General features: G+C 40.0%; 2 protein-coding genes and 1 non-coding gene across 17 annotated transcripts in view; all 3 read left to right on the top strand.

Moving 5' to 3' along the window:
• The first annotated feature begins 395 nt into the window (after positions 1 to 395).
• On the top strand, positions 396 to 11593 carry C4BPB (complement component 4 binding protein beta). 5 transcript variants are annotated; one of them, XM_027564351.1, is made up of 7 exons: positions 397 to 723; positions 1120 to 1203; positions 3089 to 3176; positions 3806 to 3982; positions 9091 to 9184; positions 10291 to 10414; positions 11383 to 11593. In XM_027564351.1, exons 1-7 carry the CDS (start codon positions 721 to 723, stop codon positions 11524 to 11526), a joined length of 714 nt encoding a protein of 237 aa, XP_027420152.1. In that variant the 5' UTR covers positions 397 to 720; the 3' UTR covers positions 11527 to 11593. The 5 variants fall into 5 exon arrangements, with proteins under 5 accessions (XP_027420153.1, XP_027420155.1, XP_027420152.1 ...); XM_027564352.1 differs by lacking the exon at positions 3089 to 3176 and having other exon boundaries at positions 396 to 723; XM_027564355.1 differs by lacking the exon at positions 1120 to 1203 and having other exon boundaries at positions 3089 to 3204.
• On the top strand, positions 3569 to 3641 carry TRNAE-CUC. Its single transcript has one exon. It is a non-coding gene; the product is annotated as a tRNA-Glu (tRNA).
• Positions 11594 to 19637: 8044 nt separating the features above from the next.
• C4BPA (complement component 4 binding protein alpha) overlaps positions 19638 to 26442 on the top strand; it is a 47108-nt gene continuing 40303 nt past the window's right edge. For 7 of the 11 annotated variants that reach the window (XM_027564371.1, XM_027564367.1, XM_027564370.1 and 4 more), the window contains exons 1-2: positions 19638 to 19851; positions 24939 to 25057. Coding sequence is in view for 5 of the 11 variants with exons in the window: in XM_027564365.1 (XP_027420166.1) it covers positions 25053 to 25057 (5 nt within the window). In the remaining 6 variants the exon portion in view is untranslated. The remainder of the gene's footprint in view (positions 19852 to 24938; positions 25058 to 26442) is intronic. The other 4 variants (XM_027564361.1, XM_027564362.1, XM_027564363.1 and 1 more) reach the window with 2 other exon arrangements.

The raw sequence follows: 26442 nt of genomic DNA on the forward strand, positions 1-26442 counted from the left end.
CAAGTTTGGAATCCACCAGGACCCGCTCCTTTCTGGGAGGCAACACGGTCTGGAGGCTGTCAGAGACGGGCAAGGTTAGTTGACTTCCTTGAGCTTTGGGGCTTCAGTGTTGCTTGCAGCCTTTGGATACCTGGTATTTGAAGCGGGAGGGTGGGCGGTAGCACCCAGAGTCAGGTTGTGCTCTGGAGATCGCCAGGAATGCACTTCTCCCCTCACTTCCCACCTCCACCCACGGTGCTGGAGAGAGCGGCACAAGGTGGACTCAAACACTGGCAAATATTGACAGAAGTGAAGGTCACAGTAGGACCATTTAGCTTGAATCTGTTGAGGAATGATTGGCTTGCAGTTCAAAGGGATGGTCAACTGGATTTGCATAAACAACACAGGCCATTTCTGAAACTGAGTTTTAGAACTAGCAATTCTTTTTATCACCCCCTTGTGTCTTTGCAAAGTCTCTCCTTGTACGAACTTCCTTACAGCTATTCTTATTTCCTATCATAGAATTTTTTTCTTTTCCCTTTCAGGGAAGAAAAAAATCAATACAACCCCATCTCTAGAAAGGAGTGATTGGTCTGATCTTAAGTGGTGTGAGAAGACCTATTTTGATCCAAACCAGGGTCTTAGGCTGGGTTATTTCTAACCCGGTTCGAACAATTGATTGTAAGATGTTTTTTTGGCTTATGTGCTATCTTGTGGATGTGTGGCTGATTTCTACCTCAGATGGTATGTATGCTTTTCTTAAGTTCAGACTGTAAGGCATTTTATATCAGCATGTGGATTATGAGGCATTCTGTCTAAGATTTTAATGAAATTGAAATTTATAAATTTCCTTTATTGAATAATCTCAGGTTACTTGGTGTTATGCTCTGTACTCAACAGTAAATATTTAATGACCTGGCTCTAAGAAGTGAGTCATTTTTTGCTACTTTCCTTTTTTGTTCTGGAAACAAAAAATGTATCAATTTCAAAATCTTGAGAGGTCTTATTTATGATAAACTCTGGTACCACTATTTGGAAAGGGGATTGTAATTTTAGGAGTGGAAAACTAATGGCTGAATTTGAGTCAAACTCTTGTTTTTCTTTTGAAAACAAAACTTTGGGAATCCTTGGGGAGGAAAGGATGTGGATGTCCATGGACATGGGAGAATACCAGGAGTCAGAATACAAGGAGTCAAGCAAAAAGACACTATGATGGGGACTCCAGTAAGTGCTTCCTCAAGGCGTGTGACATGTCAAGAGAATCTGTTTTTTTTTTTCCTTCCAACAAAGAGCTATCCAAAACTTCCCCCAGTGAATGATAGCATATTCATTGCAAATGAGGGAAAAGGACAAATTCTGGGGACTTAACTTATGTAACGATTTTTCGATGCCTCTAAGGGATGGAATGCCCTCACTCCTGAGTGCTGCTGTAAGTTTGATCTTTCTGCTTCTTTGTTCATCTTGTCATCCCACTGTATACTTTCACATCATACCTCCAGTAGGCCATGGTAAGACTTTATAAGAAAAAAATTCTCAACTTTTAGGAATCCATTTTTAAAGTACTCTAGTGGCAGTCTTTCCTTTGAAGGTATGTAGTCAGCTCTTGCGGAGAAGGCAATGGCACTCCACTCCAGTACTCTTGTCTGGAAAATCCCATGGACGGAGGAGCCTGGTAGGCTGCAGTCCATGGGATCTCGAAGAGTTGGACACGACTGAGCAACTTCACTTTCACTTCTCACTTTCATGCATTGGAGAAGGAAATGGCAGCCCACTCCAGTGTTCTTGCCTGGAGAATCCCAGGGACGGGGGAGCCTGGTGGGCTGCTGTCTAGGGAGTTGCAGAGAGTTGGACACGACTGAAGCAACTTAGCAGCAGCAGCAGCAGCAGCAGTCAGCTCTTGTGTGTGTGTGTGCTCAGTCATGTCCAACTCTTTGCAACCCCATGGACTGTACCCTGCCAGACTCCTCTGTTCATGGGATTTCCGAGGCAAGAATACTGGAGTGGGTTGCCATTTCCTTCTACAGGAGACCTTCCAGAACCAGGGATCGAACCCAAGTTTCCCTCATTGGCAGATGGATTCTTTAATACTGTGACACTTGGAAGCCCATTCAGCTCTTGAAAGTAAAGTAAGAGTGTTAGTCGCTCAGTCTTGCCCTACTCTTTGTGATCTCATGGACTGTAGCCTGCCAGACTCCTTTGTCCATGGAATTCCCCAGGCAAGGATACTGGAGTGCGTTGCCATTTCCTTCTCCAGAGGATCTTCCTGACCCAGGGATCAAACCTGGGTCTCCTGCATTGCAGGCAGATTCTTTACTGTATGAACCATCAGCTTGTAGTCAGAATTAACTTAGCTGAATTAGTAGACCCAGTCACCCCTACAAGAAGGAAAGGATTTCTATGTATTAAAACTACTTTTTTTTTGTGGGGGAATTTTAGTTTATTTAATATCACAGTGCTTTAAAACTTTTATGTTATGAAAAAATTTAAACATATACAAAAGACAGAAGTATAAAATGAACTCATTTGTGGGACTTTTGAGGTCATCCAGTATCTAAGACTGTATGCTGCCAATGCAAGTGAGGTAGCTAAACCCCCCAGGCTCCAACTAAGACCCAGTGCAGCCAAATAAATAAATAAATTAAATATTAGAAAAGGGAACTCATTTGTATTATCAATACATGACTTTTTTCATCTACAAGTCTGCTTTGCATTATTATTTTGTAGTAAATATATCATACAATTTTATCCATCATTTACTGTTTGAATTGGAAAATTTTATGTTCTCAATTTATAAATGTGATACCTGAAATCTGAGTGATTTGCTTAGGTTCACAAAACTCATTTGTGATGTCTATAAAGATGGAGAATAACTAGTCCACATGCTCTTTATTAATACTGTTTTTAGGAATGGCTAGATTAGTTTTGCTTCTTACCTAGAGTGAAAATTTCTCCTTTATACATAGAGTAAAGCAAACCTGTATATTTGTCCTTTATTCATATTACCAAATTCACATCCCTCTGTATTCTTTTGTTTTTCCACCTGAGGAGAACAACAACAACAACAACAAAAAGTAGAAAAAAAATGATGACTAATGTGTGTATCTGACAGGATGAAAGGGAAGGAGACACTTGCCTTAAACGTGGGCCCAAGAATTTTGAGCAATGCTTAACAGAAGAGAATGATGAACGTGCTATTGGTAATTTCCAGTTACATGCTTAATTTCAGTAAGTTCTAATGTCAGTTGTCACTCTTAGATGTTTTCCTACTTAGGGCAACCCAGTCTTTTCTTATCCTGCACTGATATGGTTTGGCTCCTGGTACCAGTCCGTAATGGGCTCCCCCGGTGGAACTAGTGATAAAGTGCCAATGCAGGAGAAGTAAGAGATGTGGCATTGATACTTGGGTAGGGAAGATCCTTTGGAGAAGGAAATGGCAACAACTCCAGTATTCTTGCCTGGAGAATCCCATGGACAGAGGAGCCTGGTGGGCTACAGTCCATGGGGTTGCAAAGAGTCAGATATGACTGAAGCGATTTAGCAGCAGCAGTAGCAGCAACCAGTCCATAATAAAAGGTGAAGTTTTGGGAATTCCCTGGTGGTCCAGTGGTTAGGACTCTGCACTCTCACTGCTGAGGGCCCAGGTTCAATCCCTGGCTGGGGAACTAAGATCCCACAAGCTGTGTGGTGTAGCAAATAAATAAATAAACAAAAGATGCAGTTTTACTTCTTGTTTTCACTCTTCTTGATGAAGCCTGAGGAAGTCTACCCTTTGCTGTGGTGGGTTTCAACTTCGCCCTTTCATCTCTCTGACTGTTTTCTTGTTCAGTGGGCCACTGTCCTGACCCCTTGCTGGTGACTGATGAGTTCAGTTCCTTGGAGCCTGTGAATGTGAATGACACTTTCATGTTTAAATGCAATGAGCATTGCATCTTTAAGGGCAGCAATTGGAGCCAGTGTCGAGAAAACCACACCCGGGTGACTCACTCTCCTGTGAGCAAAAGCAGTAAGTATAAGAGAAAAGAGTGAAAATCCCAAAGACACTGATCAGGAGTGAAAATCTAGACATTTGCCACAAATCCAAAACACTGTCCTCTTTCTTGTATCTGGGGGGAGGGTTTTAGGATCTAGCAGGCAGTCAAGAAAGAGTCAAGCCTCAACTCAAGCAATGGATTCTAATGAAATGATTGGTACTTAACAATAATCCTCCTGAAGTAGGATTCCTAGTAGGTCTAAAACAGGGTAGTTTGGGACATCTGACTATGTTTTATTAAAATTTCAAGATTAAGCAGTAACTTTTCTTGAAAGATACACAAAACAGGGGAAAAAACCATAATTCATTGCAAAATTACATAAAATAAAAATTGAGCATATTTTCGTTGTCAGTACAAATTATAGCTCTTAGAGGTAATTGGTTGGATGTGTTTAATGACTTTTATTCTGTTCACACAGATATTTAAATAAATGCACACACACATGAACAGACATTTGTTGCTGTTCAGTCGCTCATTTGTGTCCAACTCTTTGCGACACCATGGACTGCAGCACACCAGCCTTCCCTGTCCTTCACCATCTCCTGGAGCTTGCTCAAACTCATGTCCATTGAGTCAGTGATTTCATCCAACCATCTGTCCTCTGTCATTCCTTTCTTCTCCCACCTTCAATCTTTCCCAGCATCAGGGTCTTTTCCAATGAGTCAATTCTTCTCATCAGGTGGCCAAAGTACTGGAGTTTCAACTTCAGCATCAGTCCTTCCAATGAATATTCAGGACCAATTTCTTTTAGGGTGGACTGGTTTGATCTCCTTGCAGTCCAAGGGACTCTCAAGAGTCTTCTCCAACACCAAAGTTCAAAAGCATCAGTTCTTTGGTGCTCAGCCTTCTTTGTGGTCCAACTCTCACAACTATACACGTCGACTGGAAAAACCATAGCTTTGACTAGATGGACCTTTGTTGGCAAAGTAATGTCTCTGCTTTTTAATATGCTGTCTAGGTTGGTCATATCTTTTCTTCCAAGGAACAAGTGTCTTTTAATTTCATGGCTGCATTAAATGATTTTGGAGTGATTTTGGAGCCTAAGAAAATGAAGTCTGTCACTGTTTCCATTGTTTCCCCATCTATTTGCCATGAAGTGATGGGACTGGATGCCATGATCTTTGTTTCTTGAATGTTGAGTTTTAAGCCAGCTTTTTTACTCTCCTCTTTCACTTTCATCAAGAGGCTCTTCAGTTCTTCTTTGCTTTCTGCCATAAGGGTGGTGTCATCTGCATATCTGAGGTTAACTGATATTTCTCACGGCAATCTTGTTTCCAGCTTATGCTTCATCCAGCCCGGCATTTCTCATGATGTACTCTGCATATAAGTTAAATAAACAGGGTGACAATATATAGCCTTGATGTACTCCTATCCCAATTTGGAACCTGTCAGTTGTTCCATGTCTTGTTCTAACTGTTGCTTCTTGACCTATGTCATATGGGTTTCTCAGGAGGTTGGTAAGGTGGCTTGGTATTCCCATCTCTTTAAGAATTTTCTGCAGTTTGTTGTGATACACATAGTCAAAGGCTTTAGCATAGTCAATGAAGAAGAAGTAGACGTTTTTCTGGAACTCTCCTGCTTTTTCTATGATTTCATGGATGTTGGCAATTTGATTTCTGGTTTCTCTGCCGGTTCTAAATCCAGCTTGAACATCCGGAAGTTCTCTATTCATGTATTGTTGAAGCCTAGCTTGGTTAATTTTGAGCATTGCTTTGCTAGCATCTGAAATGAGTGCAATTGTGTGGTAGTTTGAACATTTTTTGGCATTGCCCTTCTTTGGGCTTGAAATGAAAACTGACCTTTGCTAGTTCTGTAGCCAGTGCTGAGTTTTCCAAATTTGCTGGCATATTGAGTGCAGCACTTTCACAGCATCATCTTTTAGGGTTTGAAACAGCTCAACTGGAATTCCTTCAGCTCCACTAGCTTTGTTTGCAGTGATGCTTTCTAAGGCCCACTTGACTTCACATTCCAGGATGTCTGGCTCTAGGTGAGTGATCATACCATTGTGGTTATCTGAGTCATGAAGATCTGTTTTGTATAGTTCTTCTTTGTTTTCTGGCCACCTTTTCTTAATATCTTTTGTGTCTGTTAGGTCCATACCATTTCTGTCCTTTATTTTGCCCATCTTTGAATGAAGTGAGCCCTTGGTATCTCTAAAGTTCTTGAAGAGATCTGTAGTCTTTTCCATTCTATTGTTTTCCTCTATTTGTTTGCATTGATCTCTGAGGAAGGCTTTCTTATTTCTCCTTGCTGTTCTTTGGAACTCTGAATTCAGATGGGTGTGTCTTTCCTTTTTTCCTTTGCTTTTCACTTCTCTTCTTTTTAGCTGTTTGTAAGGCCTCCTCAGACAACCATTTTGCTTTCTTGAATTTCTTTTTCTTGGGGATGGTTTTTTATCACTGCCTCTTGTACAGTGTTATGAACCACATATTTACCTACAAAGATGGGATTTTACTATCTGTATTTTTGAATTAGCTTTATTTTTTCATGTAACAATATACATGAGAGCTTTTTCAGATCAGTATGTAAAGCTCTGTCTCCTACTTTTTAAGTATATGTGGCTATGCCATCTCTCATATTGATGAACATTTATTTCTATATCTTATTTCTATTTCCATAGTTTTGCTTTACAGTGATGAAATGAATGTGTGTGTGTGTGTATATATATATATATATATATACATGTGTATACACATACAACTTTATGCTATTATTTTTACAGGATAGATTCCTAGAGTGAGTCACATGATATCATCATTTGAAAAATATACATAAAAAATCCAAGTAATTCTATTAATTACTCATTCTTGGATACAAAATAAATATTGAAAAATCAACAGTTTCACTTCCTGGTAATAGTTATTAGACGAATATTGAAATGTAAAAATAATTCCATTCATGAGACCTTTATCAAAATTCATCAAAGAGTGGAAAAGAAGGTATGAATGAAAGAAAAGATCCAAGACACACAGACTCAGTATTACAATGTAATCCTAACCAGAGTTTTCAATTTAAAAATAAAAAAAAGTAATTAAAAAAATCTCATTTGGAATGGTACATATCTGACACTGCAAAATTTTAATTCTTTATTTCAACACTTCATGTTTTAGAGCAGTATTAGGTTTCTAATAAAATTGAGAGGAAGATACAGAGATTCCCCCTGCTGCCCCCACACCCACACATGCACAGCCTCCCTCCCATTATCAACATCACTCACAGAGTGGTACATTTGTTATAACTGACACATCATTATCATTCAAAATCCAGAGTTTACCTGAGTTCACTGTTGGTGTTGTACATTCTATGGATTTGGACCAATGTTTAATGACATATGTACATCGTTATAACCTCATGTGGAGTAGTCTCACCACCCTAAAAATCCTCTGTGCTCTGCTTATTTATAACTTCCCCCACCCTTCTCAGCCACTGATCTTTTTGTTGTTTCTCTATTTTTGCCTATTTCAGAATGTCATATAGTTAGAATCATACATTTGTAGCCTTTTCAGATAGGCTTCTTTCACTTAGTAACATCCATATAAGTTTCCTCCATGTCTTGTCATGGCTGATAGCTCATTTCTTTTTAGTGCTGAATAATATTTCTGGATGTACCACCATTAACTTGTCCATTCACTTTCTGAAGGACGTCTTGGTTTCTTCCAAGTTTGGGCAATTAGAAATAAAGCTGCTAAAAATATCCATGTGAAAGTTTTTGTATGGATGTAAGTTTTCACCTCCTTTGGGAGTTGGATTGTATGATCAGCATATATTTAGTATTTTTAGAAACCACCAAAATATCTTCCAAAGTGACCCCAAAGTGCAAAATACCATTTTGCATTCCCATCAGCAGTGTATGAAAGATAATGTTGCTCCAAATCTTTCCTAGCATTTGATGTTGTCAATGCTCCAGAATTTGACCATTCTAATAGATGTGCAATGGTGTCTTGTTGTTTTAATTTATATTTCCCTGACATATAATGCAAAGCATCTTTTCATATGCCATCTGTCCATCTTTGGTGAGGTGTCCATTCAGAACACTCTAGTTCCTCAGTCAATTCATTGCAGTTCTTCTTCCTTTCTTCCACATAACTTTGAACTCAGGTTTTGATCTTTTGAAAATTTATTTGCTAATTGCTCAAGCAATACACCTCTGTTGTAGAAAAATATAGAAGATAAAAGAAGAAAATATTTAATTACCTACAGACCTATCACTCTAGAATAACAGAGTACTTCGTATATAATTTTCAGACTTTTTTTTTCTATTCATAAATGTTGGTATATGACTGTTTTACAAAAATAGTATTATATTACACATGCTTTTTTATGCCTTGGTGTTTTAGTTATCTTTATGTTTTGAAGACCTTTATTTTTCAATAAACATACCTACATAATTACTATGAATTTAGCCACTAATCTTGATCAACATGTTTAGACTCATGTAACCTCAGAGCTGAAAGTGACCTTAGGGATAATATTATTTAGCCTGCTCATCTTATAGATTAAGGAGGAAGCCCAGAAAGGTGAAAAGGCTTGTTTCATGCCATATGGTTAGTGGAAGGGCCAAAAACAAAACACATAACATCTAGTACCTTGCCTGATTCTCTCTCCACAATTTTACAGACTCACTTTCTTTCCTCCCAGTTCTGTTCTCTTTTTCCCTGAAGCTCTCATATAGTACAACTATCCCACAGGGGCAGTCAATCTCCATCAGAGCTCACTCTATTTATCTACTGTTTCAAGAGTTCTTCCATCTCTACCTAAAATCTAATTTTTCTCTTCTTGTACACTGACAGCTAGCATCTCTACAACTTAACCTTCCTTTCCTCACACTCCTGTCAATCAGAAAGTACTTTCAGATCTCTAATGACCCAGACAATGAGCCAGGGTGGGGAGTCTTTCCCATGGGCAAATATGATTTTGACCAGAAAGAAATAAATGGAGAACATGTCCGAGATCCCACGTGGGCTGCTCTGAAGATGGCGGGTGCTGGCCTAGACCATTGCACTGTGGTGGCTGATGTTGTGCTCTGAGCATTATTCCAGGAGTGCTTCACAACTGTCACTCTTATAATCCTGTCTACTAGGAGACTGTGGCCCTCCTGAGACTCCAACTCATGGCTATTTTGAAGGAAGAGATTTCAAGTCAGGATCTACCATCACTTATTACTGTGAAGCAAGGTAAGTGTACTGCAGACTTTTGAACATAAGACTTTGCCCATTGACTGGTAATCTTGTTTTAGAAATGCCCCAGTCTGTCTCAGCCTTGTCTGCTGGTTATCAGGCACATTCTGATTTTGAGAGCTGCTTTACCCACTGCCAGGTCTCCCCAAGTTCTAGAAGACAGGCTAACTCTCCTATTTATCCTAACTTATGTATCACTTTCTTTTCTTTTAGCTAAGACAAAATGGAATGTTTAAAGTTTTTCTAAAAAATAGCAGAACAAAAAACTAAACCAACCCCCGCCCCCCGCCCAGAATATATGAAAGTATAGGAATAGAATTATTTAGATCCTTGCTGTTAGTGTTTAGTCTCTAAGTCATGTCCAACACTTCATGACCCCATGGTCTGTAGACTGCCAGTCTCCTTTCTCCATGGGACTTCCCAGGCAGGAATATTGGAGTAGGTTGCCATTTCCTTCTCAGGGGATCTTCCTAGACCAAGGATTGAACTCGTGTCTCCTGCATTGGCAGGCAGATTCTTTACCGCTGAACCACCAGGGAAGCCCATAGATCCTTAGGACATCATAATTAAAGCCTAACCTTAACTTAGACTGCCTGGTCGCCCATCCTAGCCTTTTCTTTTTCTGGCCTCAATCTTATTAACCCATAGTCATGAGGCCTCACAGGCATTTCTATCTCCAGTGGATTTTTCCATCAACTCTCCTGTTTTTCTAGTTGATTTATTTGAAAGCTGTCTCTAGGTTTCTACTGCTTTTTGGAACATAGATGACAGTTGATTTTAAAAATTACTGAATGATGAAGAGTTTCCTCCCTTACCTTCCCCAGCCCAAACTCTGTGTTTAAAAACACATATTTAGAATTTTTCATTCCTCCATATCTTACATGCTGATATATTTCTTGGGTCCTCTCCATCCCCAGGACAGTGGTTTTACTTTATGATTGTTGTGTGATACTGAGATAACTTAAGAATGCATTAGAGCTCTGGGGCAAGAAAGTAGATTCTAGTATTTCTATTTCACAGTGTGAAATACTATTAACCAACTTTAGTTGCCCAGTTCAAGAAATGGAAGGGTAAAAGTTGTTTCCATTTTACCTTGTGCCCAGGTACCGCCTGGTGGGCACACAGCACCAACAGTGCATTGATGGGGAGTGGACCAGTGCCCCTCCCATCTGTGAGTTGATCCAAGAAGCTCCCAAACCAGCCGAATTAGAGTTGGAGAAGGCATTTGTAAGTAGTGGGCTCTTTTCTGTCTTATTCACAGTGGTGACCCCAGGGCCTGATTTCGGTGCTGGCACATGCTCAGGAAATAGCTGTTCATTTGCAATGCCTTTGAATGGGCTCATCTTGGCCTGTTTGTAGAGTGGGACTCATAAACTACTAACTCATGTTTTTGTATATGAGTTCCCATTCTCCACCATCACCATTAATGTCTCATGAAGCTCTGTTGGTAAGAACTGTTGTCTCATGTGCTTTAAAGAGCAAGATACATGATTTCATGTCTTAGACTTGGAAGTATTGCTATGAAAAGTCTCTAAAATTTTTCCAGACTTTAATAAAAATCACAAAAACACGGAAAGATCTGTTTTCATTGAGACTCCTCTCTTTTTGTTGTTGTTTAGTTGCCAAGTCATATCCAACTCTTTGAGACCCCACAGACTATGTAGCCCACTAAGGTCCTCTGTCCATGGGATTTCCCAGACAGTAATACTGGAGTTGGTTGCCATTTCCTTCTCCAGGGGATCTTCTCAATCCAGGGATCAAACCCACACCTCTTCCCACATCTCCTATGGGCAGGTGGATTCTTTACTACTGAGACACCAGGGAAGCCTGTCTCCTCTCTTAGTCTATATTAATTACTAGGATGATGAGTAAACTTAAATCTCTAGATTTTATTTTTTGCAAATAAAAAATGACCCTAATGGCAGACAGTGATGCCTTCCCCCAAGACACACCTAATTGCAAGGTTTTATATATATCTCTGTGCCCCTGTGGGAGGAGAGTGACACTTGGCAGCATCCTGGAAGGGGCTCAGGCAGTCCACAGCCATCCTGCAAATTTAGATGATTCATCATATTGAAGACCCAGATTCCCACTGAAGCCTTCATTTGGGGACCTAAACACCACTCATTAGCTTCTGAGGGGTAGCCCTGGGTCTCAGTTCTTAAACTGTAATTTAAAAAGGTGTTTTTCTTCAGCTTGCCTTTCAGGAGAGTAAGGAACTTTGCAAAGCTATAAAGAAATTTACACAAAGGTTAAAGAAAAGTGACTTAACAATGGAGAAAGTAAAATATTCTCTGGAAAGAAAGAAGGCTAAATTGAAGGCAAAAATGTTGCTCTGACCTTGTAGCTGAGCAGACTGGGTAATAGAAATACTCCCATGAATAAAATTTTCTCTTGGTTCTGAAATTGGTTTCAGATTTTTCTCTTTTTGGACTGAAATGCATTTTCATAGTAACCAGCTGCTGTTGTATAATACACTGTGTGTGTGTGTTTGTGTGTGTGTGTGTGTGTTGAAAGTAGAATGACCAAGTGTGGTGATTGTTTAAGACCAGAATTAACTGGACATGGAACAACAGACTGGTTCCAAATAGGAAAAGGAGTACTTCAAGGCTGTATATTGTCACCCTGCTTATTTAACTTCTATGCAGAGTACATCACGAGAAATGCTGGACTGGAAGAAAGACAAGCTGGAATCAAGATTGCCGGGAGAAATATCAATCACCTCAGATATGCAGATGACACCACCCTTATGGCAGAAAGTGACGAGGAACTCAAAAGCCTCTTGATGAAAGTGAAAGTGGACAGTGAAAAAGTTGGCTTAAAGCTCAACATACAGAAAATGAAGATCATGGCATCTGGTCCCATCACTTCATGGGAAATAGATGGGGAAACAGTGGAGACAGTGTCAGAATTTATTTTTTGGGCTCCAAAAGCACTGCAGATGGTGACTGCAGCCATGAAATTAAAAGACACTTACTCCTTGGAAGAAAAGTTATGACCAACCTAGATAGCATATTCAAAAGCAGAGACATTACTTTGGCAACAAAGGTCTGTCTAGTCAAGGCTATGGTTTTTCCAGTGGTCATGTATGGATGTGAGAGTTGGACTGTGAAGAAGGCTGAGAGCCGAAGAATTGATGCTTTTGAACTGTGGTGTTGGAAAAGACTCTTGAGAGTCCCCTGGAGTGCAAGGAGATCCAACCAGTCCATTCTGAAGGAGATCAGCCCTGGGATTTCTTTGGAAGGAATGATGCTAAAGCTGAAACTCCAGTACTTTGGCCACTTCATGCGAAGAGCTGACTCATTGGAAAAGACTCTGATGCTGGGAGGGATTGGGGGCAGGAGGAGAAGGGGACGACAGAGGATGAGACGGCTGGATGGCATCACTGACTTGATGGACGTGAGTCTGGGTGAACTCCGGGAGTTGGTGATGGACAGGGAGGCCTGGTGTGCTGTGATTCATGGGGTTGCAAAGAGTCGGACATGACTGAGCGACTGAACTGAACTGAACTGAACTGAATGGGGTGTGAAACCACAAGGCTTCCCTTGTGGCTCATATGGTAAAGAATCTGCCTGCAATGCAGGAGACCTGGGTGTGATCCCTGGGTCAGGAATATCCCTTGGAGAAGGGAATGGCTACCCACTCCAGTATTCTTGCCTGGAGATTTCCATGGACAGAGAATTCCATGGGCAGAGGAGCCTGGTAAGGTGCAGTTCTTGGGATTGCAGAGTTGGACACGACTGAGTGACTGACACTTTCACTTCAATGAAGAGGGAAGGGTTTAATTTTCTGTCTAAAAGAGGATGGGAAACTTAGATCACAGCTAAGGTATAAGGTATTTATTTTTTTTTGGCTGCACTGCATGGCTTGTGGGATCTTAGTTCCTTGAATAAGGGTTGAACCCCAGCTCTCCACAATGAAAGCGTGGAGTCCTAATTGCTGGACTACTAGGGAATTCCCACCTCATTTTTCAATATGAAATGCAAATGATGAGGCAAAAATTAACCTCAAATTAACCAAAACTTATGAGGCAAATATTAATGTCTTATTTTAGGAAAATAGGTCAGCACATTTGTATCTTATCAAAACAAAAGTAGAATTAGAACACAAACTCTCACTTGGGTCTCCCCAACATCCTGTTTATAAAACAAGGCTTCCAAATCTTCTTCAGTAACATTGCTTACTGCCTTTTGGATGAAACTTAGATCTATATGGTCAATTTGAGATGCTGCAACACCTATGAATATGTTATCCTTTTTTCAGAGGGCGGAAGAAATAGGAATCCTAAGGTTTTCTTGCCAAGGTTTTATATTATCTGATATGACCAGCTTTTTCCATCTCTCACTCTGATCTCTGTAGGAAACATGTAGGAACTCTGGGTAGGATACAAAAAAAATACAGAAGAGAGCTGGAAACCACTAGCTTGTTGTCTATAACTGTGAATTTATTTCCTCTTTATTGTACTCATTCATTTGTTTTAGTTTTTAGATTCCATATACAATTGATGACATAGAAGATTTGTCTTTCTCTGCCTGACTTCTTTCACTAAAGCATAATACCCTGTAGGTCCATCCACACTGTTGCGAATGAAAGTCATAAGCTTTTTAACCAAGTAAATCCACTCCTAGGATTAATCTAACTTGACCAAAATGATTTTAAATTTAAAGTTGTTCATTATATTATTGCCTATATTGTCTATATAGCAACTAGCAAGATCTTGTGAGCTTTAGAAATGTCCAATCTAAGGAAAATTTTTAATAAATTATGATATATCAAATGTAATGCAGTCTTTCACAGTGATAATTATGGACAGAAAATTTAAAAAATATAATCTTATAATCTTAAGTAAAAATAAAGTACAGAAGAGCAAGTACTTATAATAGCATTTATATAAAACCTTTATTCTTATAGAAAAGGACCAGGCAATAATAGGTGCAGATGAAAACAGTTGTCTTAGAATGGTGAAATTCTCTTCAAGTTCTTTAATGTTTTATATTGTATTTTTAATATTAATTTTAAAAAAATGTTGTGCAAAGAGGCAAGAGAAGGGTGGAACATGTTTAGGGTAACCCGCATAGCTTGGATAAAGCATGAGAGGTGATGAGAGAGAAGGAAAGATATATTAAAGTCAGTTTATGGAGGATTTTAAATGTCAAGTTAGAAAATTTGAACTTTATTTTGTAGACAGTGAGTAGAGATGGAAAACTTTCAAGCAAGGAAGTGATAAGGACAGAACATAGATTTCTCTCACAACAGTATGTTGTAGAGGTATAGGAGGAAAAGGACTGGGACAGAGAAACCAAGGAAAAAGCCATAGCAACAGTCCACCTAAGAGACAATGAAAACCCGAACCAGTTTGATGGCATGAGAAATAGAAAAGAAACAGCAGACTTGAGAGACATTGTGAAATCAAAACAACTTGTCAACTTATGAAAACATTGGAAGATGAGGGGAGGAAAGGTTTAAAGGTGAGTCTGAAATTCCATTCCAGGAAGCCTGAATTAATCTTGTGGTCAGAAGGTGAAGTTTCTGGGCAGGAAATGAGAAGTTCTTCCTTATTGTGTATAAAGGTGCTTATAAGATTTCTAATGGGCAATAAAAAAAAATCAGTTTGAGTTTTAAAGAGAAATGAAAGATAAAGGTGTATTACGGGGTAGTCCCTACAGGGAACAGTTAAAGCCATGAGAACAGGTGAGATAAAAAGATGTAAAGAGAAACAGTTTTAAAAAGAAGAACTTGGGATGTATCTGCATTTGGAGTTGAAAAGTAGGAAGAGAAGGTAATAACAAACAAGGAAGGACAGGGAAGTTTAGGGTAATGGCAGTCGAAGGAGAAGCTTCAGAAAGGAGGTGAGCCACAATTGCTAGAGGCTGCTGAGAAGCCAAAATTGATGAGTTAAAGAAATTTTGGATTTGGAGACAAGGGCACATGTCACAGAGGTGTGTCAGTAGAGTGGGAGGAAGCCAGACTGAAGACCACAATGGGAGGGATGAAGAGTGACTGTAGAGAAAAAGTGGGCTTGAAACATAGGAGATTCTTTTGAGAAGTTCAACATCTCACAACAGAAGAAAACTTGAATTTGAGGTTTGGTAAGACTGAGGGAACATTTCAGGATGACACACATTGAAAATAAGTAAGGAAAGAAAACAAATCTCTTCTGACACAAGAGTAAATAGGGAAGACAATTTGAGGAAGAGAGAAGCTAATGTGGAATGATTTCTTAGTAAAGTAGGAGGCAAGATTATCTGCTGAGAGTAAGACAGTTTGGTAAACTGGAGAGAAAAATTTGGAACAGTCACTATGGAAAGTAAAGAAAAGAACTCAGACTGAGAAATGGAATTTGATGACCCAGCTTTAAAGGTTATATTTCCGCTAACTTCATTGTCAAGACTGCATAATTTTGGATCCTCTTTTATTCTCAGTTCAGATCAGTCACTCAGTCATGGCTGACTGTTTGCGATCCCACGGACTACAGTATGCCAGGCTTATTTTTGTTAAATCCCCAAATCAGCTTCACTTTTGTGACTTGGCCCATGTTCTCTCTCTCTCTTTCTTTTTTTGGCCCCACAACATGGCTTGCAGGATCTTAGTTCTCTGACTAAAGATTGAACCTGGGCCCTGGCAGTGAAAGTGCTGAGTCCTAACCTCTGGTTGTTGTTATTCAGTCACCCAGTTGTGTCTGACTCTTTACAACCTCATGGACTTCAACCTCCCTATCCCTCAGGCCTCCCTGCCTTCTCTGGGAGTTTGCCCAAGTTCATGTTCATTGCATCGGTGATGCCGCCCAGCCATCTCATCCTTTGATGCCCTCTTCTCCTTCTGCCCTCAATCTTTCCCAGCATCAGGGACTTTTCCAATGAATCATCTATTCACATCCAATGACCTAAATAGTGGAGCTTCAGCTTCAGCATTAGTCTTTCCAGTGAATATTCACGGTTGATCTTCTGTCAGATTGACTGTTTCGATCTCCTTGCTGTCCAGGAGACTTTAGAAATCTTCTCCAGCACCATAGTTCAAAGACATCAATTCTTTGGTGCTCTGTCTTCTTTATGGTCCAACTCTCACAACTATACATGACCACTGGAAAGACCATAGCCTTGACTATATGGACCTTTGTCAGCAATGTTTCTGCTTTTCAACACACTGTCTAGGTTTATCATCATTTTCCGGCCAAGAAGTAATTGTCTTCTGATTTCATGGCTGGAGTCACCATCCACAGTGATTTTGGAGACCAGGAAGAGGAAATCTGTCACTACTTCCAACTTTCCCCTTCTATTTGCCATGCAGTAATGGGGCTGGATCATGGAAAAAGCAAGAGAGTTCCAGAAAAGCATCTATTTCTGCTTTATTGACTATGACAAAGCCTTTGACTGTGTGGATCACAATAAACTGTGGACAATTATGAAAGAGATGGGAATACCAGACCACCTGATCTGCCTCTTGAGAAATCTGTATGCAGGTCAGGAAGCAACAGTTAGAACTGGACATGGAACAACAGACTGGTTCCAAATAGGAAAAGAAGTTCATCAAGGCTGTATATTGTCACCCTGCTTATTTAACTTATATGCAGAGTACATCATGAGGAACGCTGGACTGGAGGAAGCACAAGCTGGAGTCAGGATTTCCGGGAGAAATATCAATCACCTCAGATATGCAGATGACACCACCCTTATGGCAGAAAGTGAAGAGGAACTCAAAAGCCTCTTGATGAAAGTGAAAGAGGGTAGTGAAAAAGTTGGCTTAAACTCAATATTCAGAAAACGAAGATCATGGCATCCGGTCCCACCACTTCATGGGAAATAGATGGGGAAACAGGGGAAACAGTGTCAGACTTTATTTTTCTGGGCTCCAAAATCACTGCAGATGGTGACTGCAGCCATGAAATTAAAAGACGCTTACTCCTTGGAAGGAAATTATGACCAAGCTAGATAGCATATTCAAAAGCAGAGACATTACTTTGCCAACAAAGGTTTGTCTAGTCAAGGTTATGGTTTTTCCTGTGGTCATGTATGGATGTGAGAGTTGGACTGTGAAGAAGACTGAGAGCCGAAGAATTGATGCTTTTGAACTGTGGTGTTGGAAAAGACTCTTGAGAGTCCCTTGGACTGCAAGGAGATCCAACCAGTCCATTCTGAAGGAGATCAGCCCTGGGATTTCTTTGGAAGGAATGATGCTAAAGCTGAAACTCCAATACTTTGGTCACCTCATGCGAAGAGTTAACTCATTGGAAAAGACTGTGATGCTGGGAGGGATTGGGGGCAGGAGGAGAAGGGGACAACAGAGGATGAGATGGCTGGATGGCATCACTGACTCGATGGACGTGAGTCTCAGTGAACTCCTGGAGTTGGTGATGGACAGAGAGGCCTGGCATGCTGTGATTCATGGGGTTGCAAAGAGTCGGACATGACTGAGCGACTGATCTGATCTGATCTGATCTAATGGGGCTGGATGCTATGATCTTAGTTTTTTTTTTAAATATTTAGTCTTAAGTCAGCTCTTTCACTCTCCTTTACCCTCATCAGGAGGTTCTTTAGTTCCTCTTTGCTTTCTGCCATTACAGTGATAACATCTGCATATCTCAGGTTGTTTATGATTCTCCCACCTATCTTAATTCTGGCTTGTAACAGCCAGTGCGCATTTCTCCTGATGTGCTCAGTGTATAGATTAAACAAACAGGGTGATAGCAGACAGCCCTGTCCTACTCCTTTCTTGATCTTAAACTAATCAGTTGTTCCATACAGGGTTCTAACTGTTGCTTCTTGACCCACAAATAGGTTTCTCAGAGACAGGTAAGATGATCTGGTATTCCCACCTCTCTAAGAGCTTTCTGCAGTTTGTCATGATCCACAGAGTTAAAGGAGTTGGCATAGTCGATGAAACAGAGATAGATGTTCTTCTGAAATTCCCTTGCTTTCTCTGCTGCTGCGTCACTTTAGTCATGTCTGACTCTGTGCAACCCCATAGATGGTAGCCTACCAGGCTTCTTGTCCCTGGGATTCTCCAGGCAAGAACACTGGAGTGGGTTGCCATTTCCTTCTCCATTGCATGAAAGCGAAAAGTGAAAGTGAAGTCGCTTAGTCGTGTCCGACTCTATTGACCCCATGGACTGCAGCCTACCAGGCTCCTCCGTCCATGGGATTTTCTAGGCAAAAGTACTGGAGTGGGGTGCCATTGCCTTCTCCATAATCCATCAAATGTTGGCAATTTGGTCTCTGGTTCCTCTTCCTTTTCTAAACCCAGCTTGGATATCTGGAAGTTCTTGATTCACATAATGCTGAAGCCTAGCATGCAAGATTTTAAGCATGACCTTACTAGCATGGGAGATGAGAGCAACTGTCCAAGGGCTAGCATATTCTTTAGTACTTCCCTTCTTGGGAATTGGGATGAGGATTGACCTTTTCTAGCCCTGCTGCCACTGCTGCTAAGCTCTGGACCACTGGGGAATTCCACATTTATGCTCTCTTTACTTCTAGTATCTAATAATTTCCACTTTTCATTCAATGCCCTGCTCAGATTTCCTATATTTTGTCAAAACCTCTTCCATGGTTCAACTCCTTTTCTGAAAATTTTATGAGATTTTGGGCACTAGTGGTAAAGAACCTGCCTGCCAATGCAGGAGGCCTAAGAGACCCAGGTTCAGATCCCTGTGTCAGGAAGCTCCCCTGAAGGAGAAAATGGCAACTTACTCCAGTATTGTTGCCTGGTGAATCCCACAGACAGAAAAGCATGGGGGCTATAGTCCATACGGTTGCAAAGAGTCAGACATGACTGAAGTGACTTAGCATGCACGCATGCAGAGAAAAAGCGAAATGGTCATGAGAAATTTCTCTTAATAGCAGTCCCCTGAGCACAAAACCTTAATCCTGAGGATTAAGAGCTTAAATGGATAAGGTTGGAGTGCGTTCTTAGGACCGCATTTGATAACAAACATGGCTGACCCTTCACTGCATCCTTCTGAGCAGTGCTCAATGGTAGACCAACTTCTGGAGGTCATGCAATTTTGAAGTACTAATTATGTTCCAAGCAACTCTGCACATTGCCGGGAACTCAGTAAGTGTGTTAAGCTCCTCACCTTCTGTACTTCCTTGGAGTGGGTTGGAGACTAGTACAGGGGAAGGCCAGCCATCCCATGAGCCCCAGGAAAGCCTGTTGGGCCTAGAATCTTGGAAAGTGTATCACTTTTGTGGACCTAGTTTGAACCCTGCACTATCCAAAGTTTCCAGGATAGCTGATTTGCATGTTGTATAACCCTCTTTTGTTTACGGGAAAAAAAAAAAAAAAAAAAGAATTCTGGCATCAAATTTATATTACCCGTCTACTTAGGGGAAATGGTTGGCAGAGAAGAAAATAAACAATTGCAACATATTATCAAGAAAGGGCTAGTGAAGAAGAAGGAGATTAGATAAACACTACTGCTTTATTTATGCTGTTAATCATTCACTGGGTCACTAGAGAGTGTCTGCCCATCCATTTCTACCTGGCCGTCCCTGGACAGCCAACCACATGGCTGGAAGTGAGGGAATTTTTGGTGAGGCCAACTTCAGGGTGTTCTTGTAAACTCTTATCTGAGGAGGAACTAATGCTATTTCAGATCAAAGCAGTCTTCCTCCCTAAGAAACTACCCAAGGAACAATGATAGAGTCTTCTTCCTCGGCTGTCTGCAGGTCAGTGGATTATTTGGGGTATTTTGGGGGAAAGGCTGGTGGTTTGGCCCTTTAAAGAGAACATGATTATATGGATAATATAGAGACAAAACTTGGAGTGTTTTCAACAGAAATCTTTTTAGGGATACTGCATTAGGAGACAGTGTGACTTGAAAAGTACTTGTAATCCCTACTGAGCCTTGATTTTCTATTATAAGTGGGGGAATAATAATGCATACTAATAGACTGAAGAGAGAAAGAAGTAAGAAGTTATTCTTATTATTGCTCCTAAAAGTTGAGAGTGTTGGTTTATAAAGCCTTTACCATCACTCCGCATGGGGGAGTTGAGACAGGAGGTAAGCCAGATGTCCCAAAGAGAGACATGGGAGACCGGTTTCCAAAGTCTACATTCTGAAAATTGGTGCAATTTCCTTTAAAGATTTTATGATCCCCTTATCTCCTCCACCAGTGACAGCAAAGACCTTTAGATTTACTCAGAAGGAGGATATTGGTCAGCGTCCAGTTAGTATCTGAAGCTAGAGGTCTGAATTGTCCCGATTTCTTTTCTCTCCCTCAGTTTTTGAATCTGGTTGTTGATTAGCTTTCCTTCTTGAAATTCCCTTCTCTTTTCATTGGGCAAGACATAGTACTCCTCTGGTTTGAGTTTTAATTCTTCAACCACCCTTCTGTTTGCTGACTCTTGTTCTGTCCCTAAATGTAGTAGTAGACGAGAATACAAAGTAGAGTGCCCAAAAGGGGAAGAAAAATCAAAGAGGATTTACATTAAGTTTAGAGATACATTATAATATGGCTCAGAAAGAAGGAGCTGATGAGAGTTAAAGAAATTCTAGGAAAGAGAAAATTGTGGAAGCAAGTTCTTTCTGGAGTCTGCAAGGAATGTAGGAGACACTCACTTAGACTGGAGAAAAAAAGTTATTTTTTCCAGAGGTATCTGAATTTTTAAAAAGGGAATTTTAAAGAAATAAAATTTAATATTTAATACTTAAATACATTAATAATAAAAAAATTAGTTAACTTAAAAAAGTAATCTCTAATGAGAGGGGAAATTTGGAGGCTGAGGATTTTCCCAGAGCCTCTCAAACTGTACTGCCTTGCAAATGCCAATGGTATTTTTCACGAGACCCTCCATGGTGACCATAGTGCTTGAGTTGGTTTCATTTCTATAGGAATTTAAAAGGTGATAGTGAAATATCAGGGCATTTGCTAAGGAAGTCTTAGCTTTTCAGTGGGTAATTCATAATTCTAGGCTTTGTAGGGAATATAAGGAAAATCTAAGTTTAATGTCATCATTTTAAGGATGAGAAACTGAGACTGGGCAGCTGATATAGCTTCTTCAAGATCACAGAAATTGACTGGCACTGCTGGGACTCAAATCAGGTCTCCTCAGCTCGTAAGTCCGAGCCTCCATTTCCATACTCTGTGGTTTGCTGAGTCCTGTGCAGGCTCTGCTGAGGGACCACAGTGAGTCATGGTGATGAACTGGAAGTGCTCCGCCGGGCCCAGTGAGCCACCACACACCCTGGGAACCGGCAAGGGGAGAAGAATCACTGAATCATCTCTTTAAAATTTACAAAGCACTTCCGCACAGATTATTTCATTTGGTCCTCAGTAGGTGTTTAGTCATTCTCACTCTAAGGACAAAACTAATTCGCATTTCATTTGTTTCACATTTATCGGATAACTATTATTATGCCAGTTAATATTAGGTTAGAAACTGGAAGATTGGGCAACCGGCAACTGGGTAAACACCTTTGCTTTCAAGGGTCCTACAGTCAAGGGGCAAACGCGAATAGATAGTTACAGTACAATATAGTGTTACAATTAACATATCAGCAAGGTAATTAGGGAAGCATAGCAAAGATTGATATTTCTTGGGTGTAGGGGTTGGGCAATTCTTCACCAATGAGGTGACATTTGATCTGGATAAGCCACAGTTATCAAGACAGTGTGGTACTGGCACAAAGACAGAAATATTGATCAATGGAACAAAATAGAAAGCCCAGAGATAAATCCACGCACATATGGACACCTTATCTTTGACAAAGGAGGCAAGAATATACAATGGATTAAAGACAATCTCTTTAACAAGTGGTGCTGGGAAAACTGGTCAACCACTTGTAAAAGAATGAAACTAGAACACTTTCTAACACCATACACAAAAATTAACTCAAAATGGATTAAAGATCTCAACATAAGACCAGAAACTATAAAACTCCTAGAGGAGAACATAGGCAAAACACTCTCCGACATACATCACAGCAGGATCCTCTATGACCCACCTCCCAGAATATTGGAAATAAAAGCAAAAATAAACAAATGGGACCTAATTAAGGAACGCGGGTATACCTGTGGCGGATTCATTTCGATATTTGTCAAAACTAATACAATATTGTAAAGTTTAAAAATAAAATAAAATTAAAAAAAATTAAAAAAAAAAAGCTTCTGCACAACAAAGGAAACTATTAGCAAGGTGAAAAGGCAGCCTTCAGAATGGGAGAAAATAATAGCAAATGAAGCAACTGACAAACAACTAATCTCAAAAATATACAAGCAACTCCTACAGCTCAACTCCAGAAAAATAAATGACCCAATCAAAAAATGGGCCAAAGAACTAAATAGACATTTCTCCAAAGAAGACATACAGATGGCTAACAAACACATGAAAAGATGCTCAACATCACTCATGATCAGAGAAATGCAAATCAAAACCACTATGAGGTACCATTTCACACCAGTCAGAATGGCTGCCATCCAAAAGTCTACAAGCAATAAATGCTGGAGAGGGTGTGGAGAAAAGGGAACCCTCTTACACTGCTGGTGGGAATGCAAACTAATACAGCCACTATGGAGAACAGTGTGGAGAGTCCTTAAAAAACTGGAAATAGAATTGCCTTATGATCCAGCAATCCCACTGCTGGGCATACACACTGAGGAAACCAGAAGGGAAAGAGACACATGTACCCCAATGTTCATCGCAGCACTGTTTATAATAGCCAGGACATGGAAGCAACCTAGATGCCCATCAGCAGATGAATGGATAAGAAAGCAGTGGTACATATACACAATGGAGTATTACTCAGCCATTAAAAAGAATACATTTGAATCAGCTCTAATGAGATGGATGAAACTGGAGCCTATTATACAGAGTGAAGTAAGCCAGAAAGAAAAACACCAATACAGTATACTAACACATATATATGGAATTTAGAAAGATGGTAACAATAACCCTGTGTATGAGACAGCAAAAGAGATCAGTCTTATGGACTCTGTGGGAGAGGGAGAGGGTGGGGAGATTTGGGAGAATGGCATTGAAACATGTATAATATCATGTATGAAATGAGTCGCCAGTCCAGGTTCGATGCATGATACTGGATGCTTGGGGCTGGTGCACTGGGACGACCCAGAGGGAGGGTATGGGGAGGGAGGAGGGAGGAGGGTTCAGGATGGGGGACGCAGGTATACCTGTGGCGGATTCATTTCAATATTTGGCAAAACTAATACAATATTGTAAAGTTTAAAAATAAAATAAAATTAAAAAAAAAACAAAACAGGAAGTTCAAAAAAACAAAAAACAAAAAACAAAAAAAAACAATGACACAGGGTGGGGTGAAGGAAACTCTGAGAACATAAACCCTGACCATGGAAGTAGGTAGAAGAGAGAATGACAGATTCTTAGTGTTTCTGCAGCCAATGTGACAAGACTTGGTGACTTTGCATATGGAAAGGTGACAAGAGAGAGGAAGCTGGGTTTCCCAGGTTTCTAGTTTGGAACACTGAGTGGTGATTATTATCTTAGTTGAGACAGAAAGCAAAGATCAAGCAGTGTTGGAAGGAAGATGGTATGTTTAGTTTTGGATATGTTAGATTCAAGATATCTGGGAGATACAAATAAATCAGTTGGAAATACTGAGCTGAACCTTGAGATTTATTAGAACAAATTTTAAAAACATTTTTTTTCTTAAGAAGTCTAAGAAGTGGTTGCCAGGGGCTCGGGGATGGGAAAAACAAGGAGAGTTTGGTAAAAGGGTATAAATTTTCAGCTATAAGATGAAGGTTTAAGGATTTAATGTAAAACATGGTGGTAATACTGTAACATACAATTGAAATTTGCCAAGACAATAGAACTTAAATGTCATTCCTAGAAAGAAAAGGTAGACTTCTTTGTGGAATCTAAAACAAAACAAAAAACCAAAACCGTCCAAAACAAATTTATAGAAAAAGAGATTAGATTTGTGGTTACCAGAGGTGGAGGGCATGAGTTGGGTTGGGGGGAGGAGTTGGAAGAATGTGATTAAAAGGTGTGAACTTCTATTTATGAGATAAATAAGTGCTAGGCATGTAATGTACAGCACGATGACCATGACTAACTGCTTCATGATGTACTGGAAAGTTGTTGAAGATTCATCATGAGTTCTCACCATTAGGAAAAATTTTGTCTTTTTTTCTTTGTTTTCTATTTATTGTATCTATATGAGAAGATGAATGTTACCTGGACGTAGTATGGTAATTATTTCACAATTTGTGTGAATCAAATCGTCATGCTGTATATCTTAAACTTATGCAACGATGTATGTCAATTATTTTTTAATTACACTGTGGGGAAAAGTCAAATATGTGATATAATGGATGTGTTAATTAATTAGAAGGGGAGCAGGGAGAAATACTTTCATAATGTATACCTTTGTCAAATATCACGATGTACACTTTAAGTATCTTACAATTTAGTCACCTATGCCTCAATAAAGCTGAAATTTAAAGAAAAGAAATCCAACAGTCAAAAGTGTTAATTTATGTTCAGGATTGCAAGTGAAGAAAGTGTAACAGTTTATTTTTGGACTTGCTAAGAAGTTCACAAGTATTTATAACTTTCAAAACCAGAATAATTAATTTAAATATTATCTAAGACAAAAAATAATTTTCTAAGATAACCAGTTACAATTTTAGACTTTAAAAGGTTAAAAGTTATGTTCAAGTGTTGGAAACCATCCCTTTGTTAGATATAACATTTGCAGCTCAATTTATGATGTAGATATCTGCTATTCTGTAATTTCAAGGGAAGAGAAAAATAATTCCTCCTTATTTTGCAGAGATTTTTTTCACAGCCTTTTGTAAAACTCCAGTCATAAGGCTCAGCACAGGAATTTTATAGTTAGCAACAAGAATAAAGGAGGCACGCCTGAAAGGCTCAAAATTGACGTGACATGTGGTAAGTAACAGTGCAGAGTTAGATTTTTTTTAAATTAATAATTGAGTTTATGGTACATATAAGTTTTTGTACCCATAGGAGACAGTTGGGCCCAGAGGTCTGTGAGTGATTCATAGGTGATGGTCATAGAGTGAATGAGTTCCTTCCAAGAAGAGAGTTAAGATGAGGGAAGCAGAAGTCTAGGAGGGACCCCTGGGGATGCCATTGTTATTGCTTTGGGTGTGGTCCTGGGTCTCACTTCCCGGGTGGCTCTAGTGGTAAAGAATCCGACAGCCAATGCAGGAAATAGACAAAAGTTCGATCCCTGGGTGGGGAAGATCCCCTGGAGAAGGAAATAACAACCCACTCCAGTATTCTTCCCTGGAGAGTCCCATGGACAGAGAAGCCTAGTGGGGTATGGTCCACAGCGTTGCAGAGTTGGGCAGGACTGAAGCGACCTAGCATGTAGCACACACTGGGCCTTACTATTACCATGGGCCACAGTGGAAACCTGACCAAGACTTCTGACCCAAGTCCAGAGTGTTTTCCTCATTATCAGGGCTTAGCTAAAGTCTCCTGGAATTGTAGCCATTATGATTTTATGTCATTTTTGTGATGATGTTTTGACTCTAGGAGTTCTGGTTCCGTTAGAATCACATTCCAACACCAACGCTGTTATCCTCTTCCTTAACATTTCTCATGGATATTTACTATGTGCTGTCCATGCACCAAACCAAACCCTCCCAGCAATTTTGGGAGATATGTATAGTTATTTTCCATTTATAAATATGGAAATCGAGAGCATAGGGGGAACCAGGACTGAATCCACATGGCCTAGGTCTGACTTCAGTGTTCATACCCCAGGGTCTGGCCACATGCTGTCTTGCTGTGTCACAGCTGTGACTGTGTCACAGTCCCCAGCCCTGTGTCTGTGGCCATGCCATTAATCTCACCACAGTATGGGGTCTGTACGTGTATGTGGCTGCCTTTTAGCTCCTGTCATAAACTGTGGAGTTTGTTTATTCTTTCCTTCACTACTAACCTATGTTTTATAGTTGACGATATGGTAACTTTGGGTTAAGGATGGGGAACAGCCTAGAGTAAAATCACTAGGATCTGCTGTCATTAAGATAGCAGATGTGCCTTGTTTTAAAATCAGCTAAAGTCTGACCTTGACAAAGCAAGCACTGTAAGAGTAGACATGGAATGGTATTATTTTTCTTGAAAACATACTTTTAGAGTTTTAGCACTAGGTACTTTTGAAAGTAAATGCAACAAACATTTTTTGAGCACTTTGAGTGAGGCACAGGGCTAGGTATCTTGGAGGGCCAAGACGACTAACAGCCCACCTTCTGACTTCAAGGAACTTGTGGTCCAGTGGGGAAGACAAACCTCAGCTGTCAGTT

The sequence above is a fragment of the Bos indicus x Bos taurus genome, chromosome 16, assembly GCF_003369695.1.
Source record: "Bos indicus x Bos taurus breed Angus x Brahman F1 hybrid chromosome 16, Bos_hybrid_MaternalHap_v2.0, whole genome shotgun sequence".
Classification (NCBI taxonomy): domain Eukaryota; kingdom Metazoa; phylum Chordata; class Mammalia; order Artiodactyla; family Bovidae; genus Bos; species Bos indicus x Bos taurus.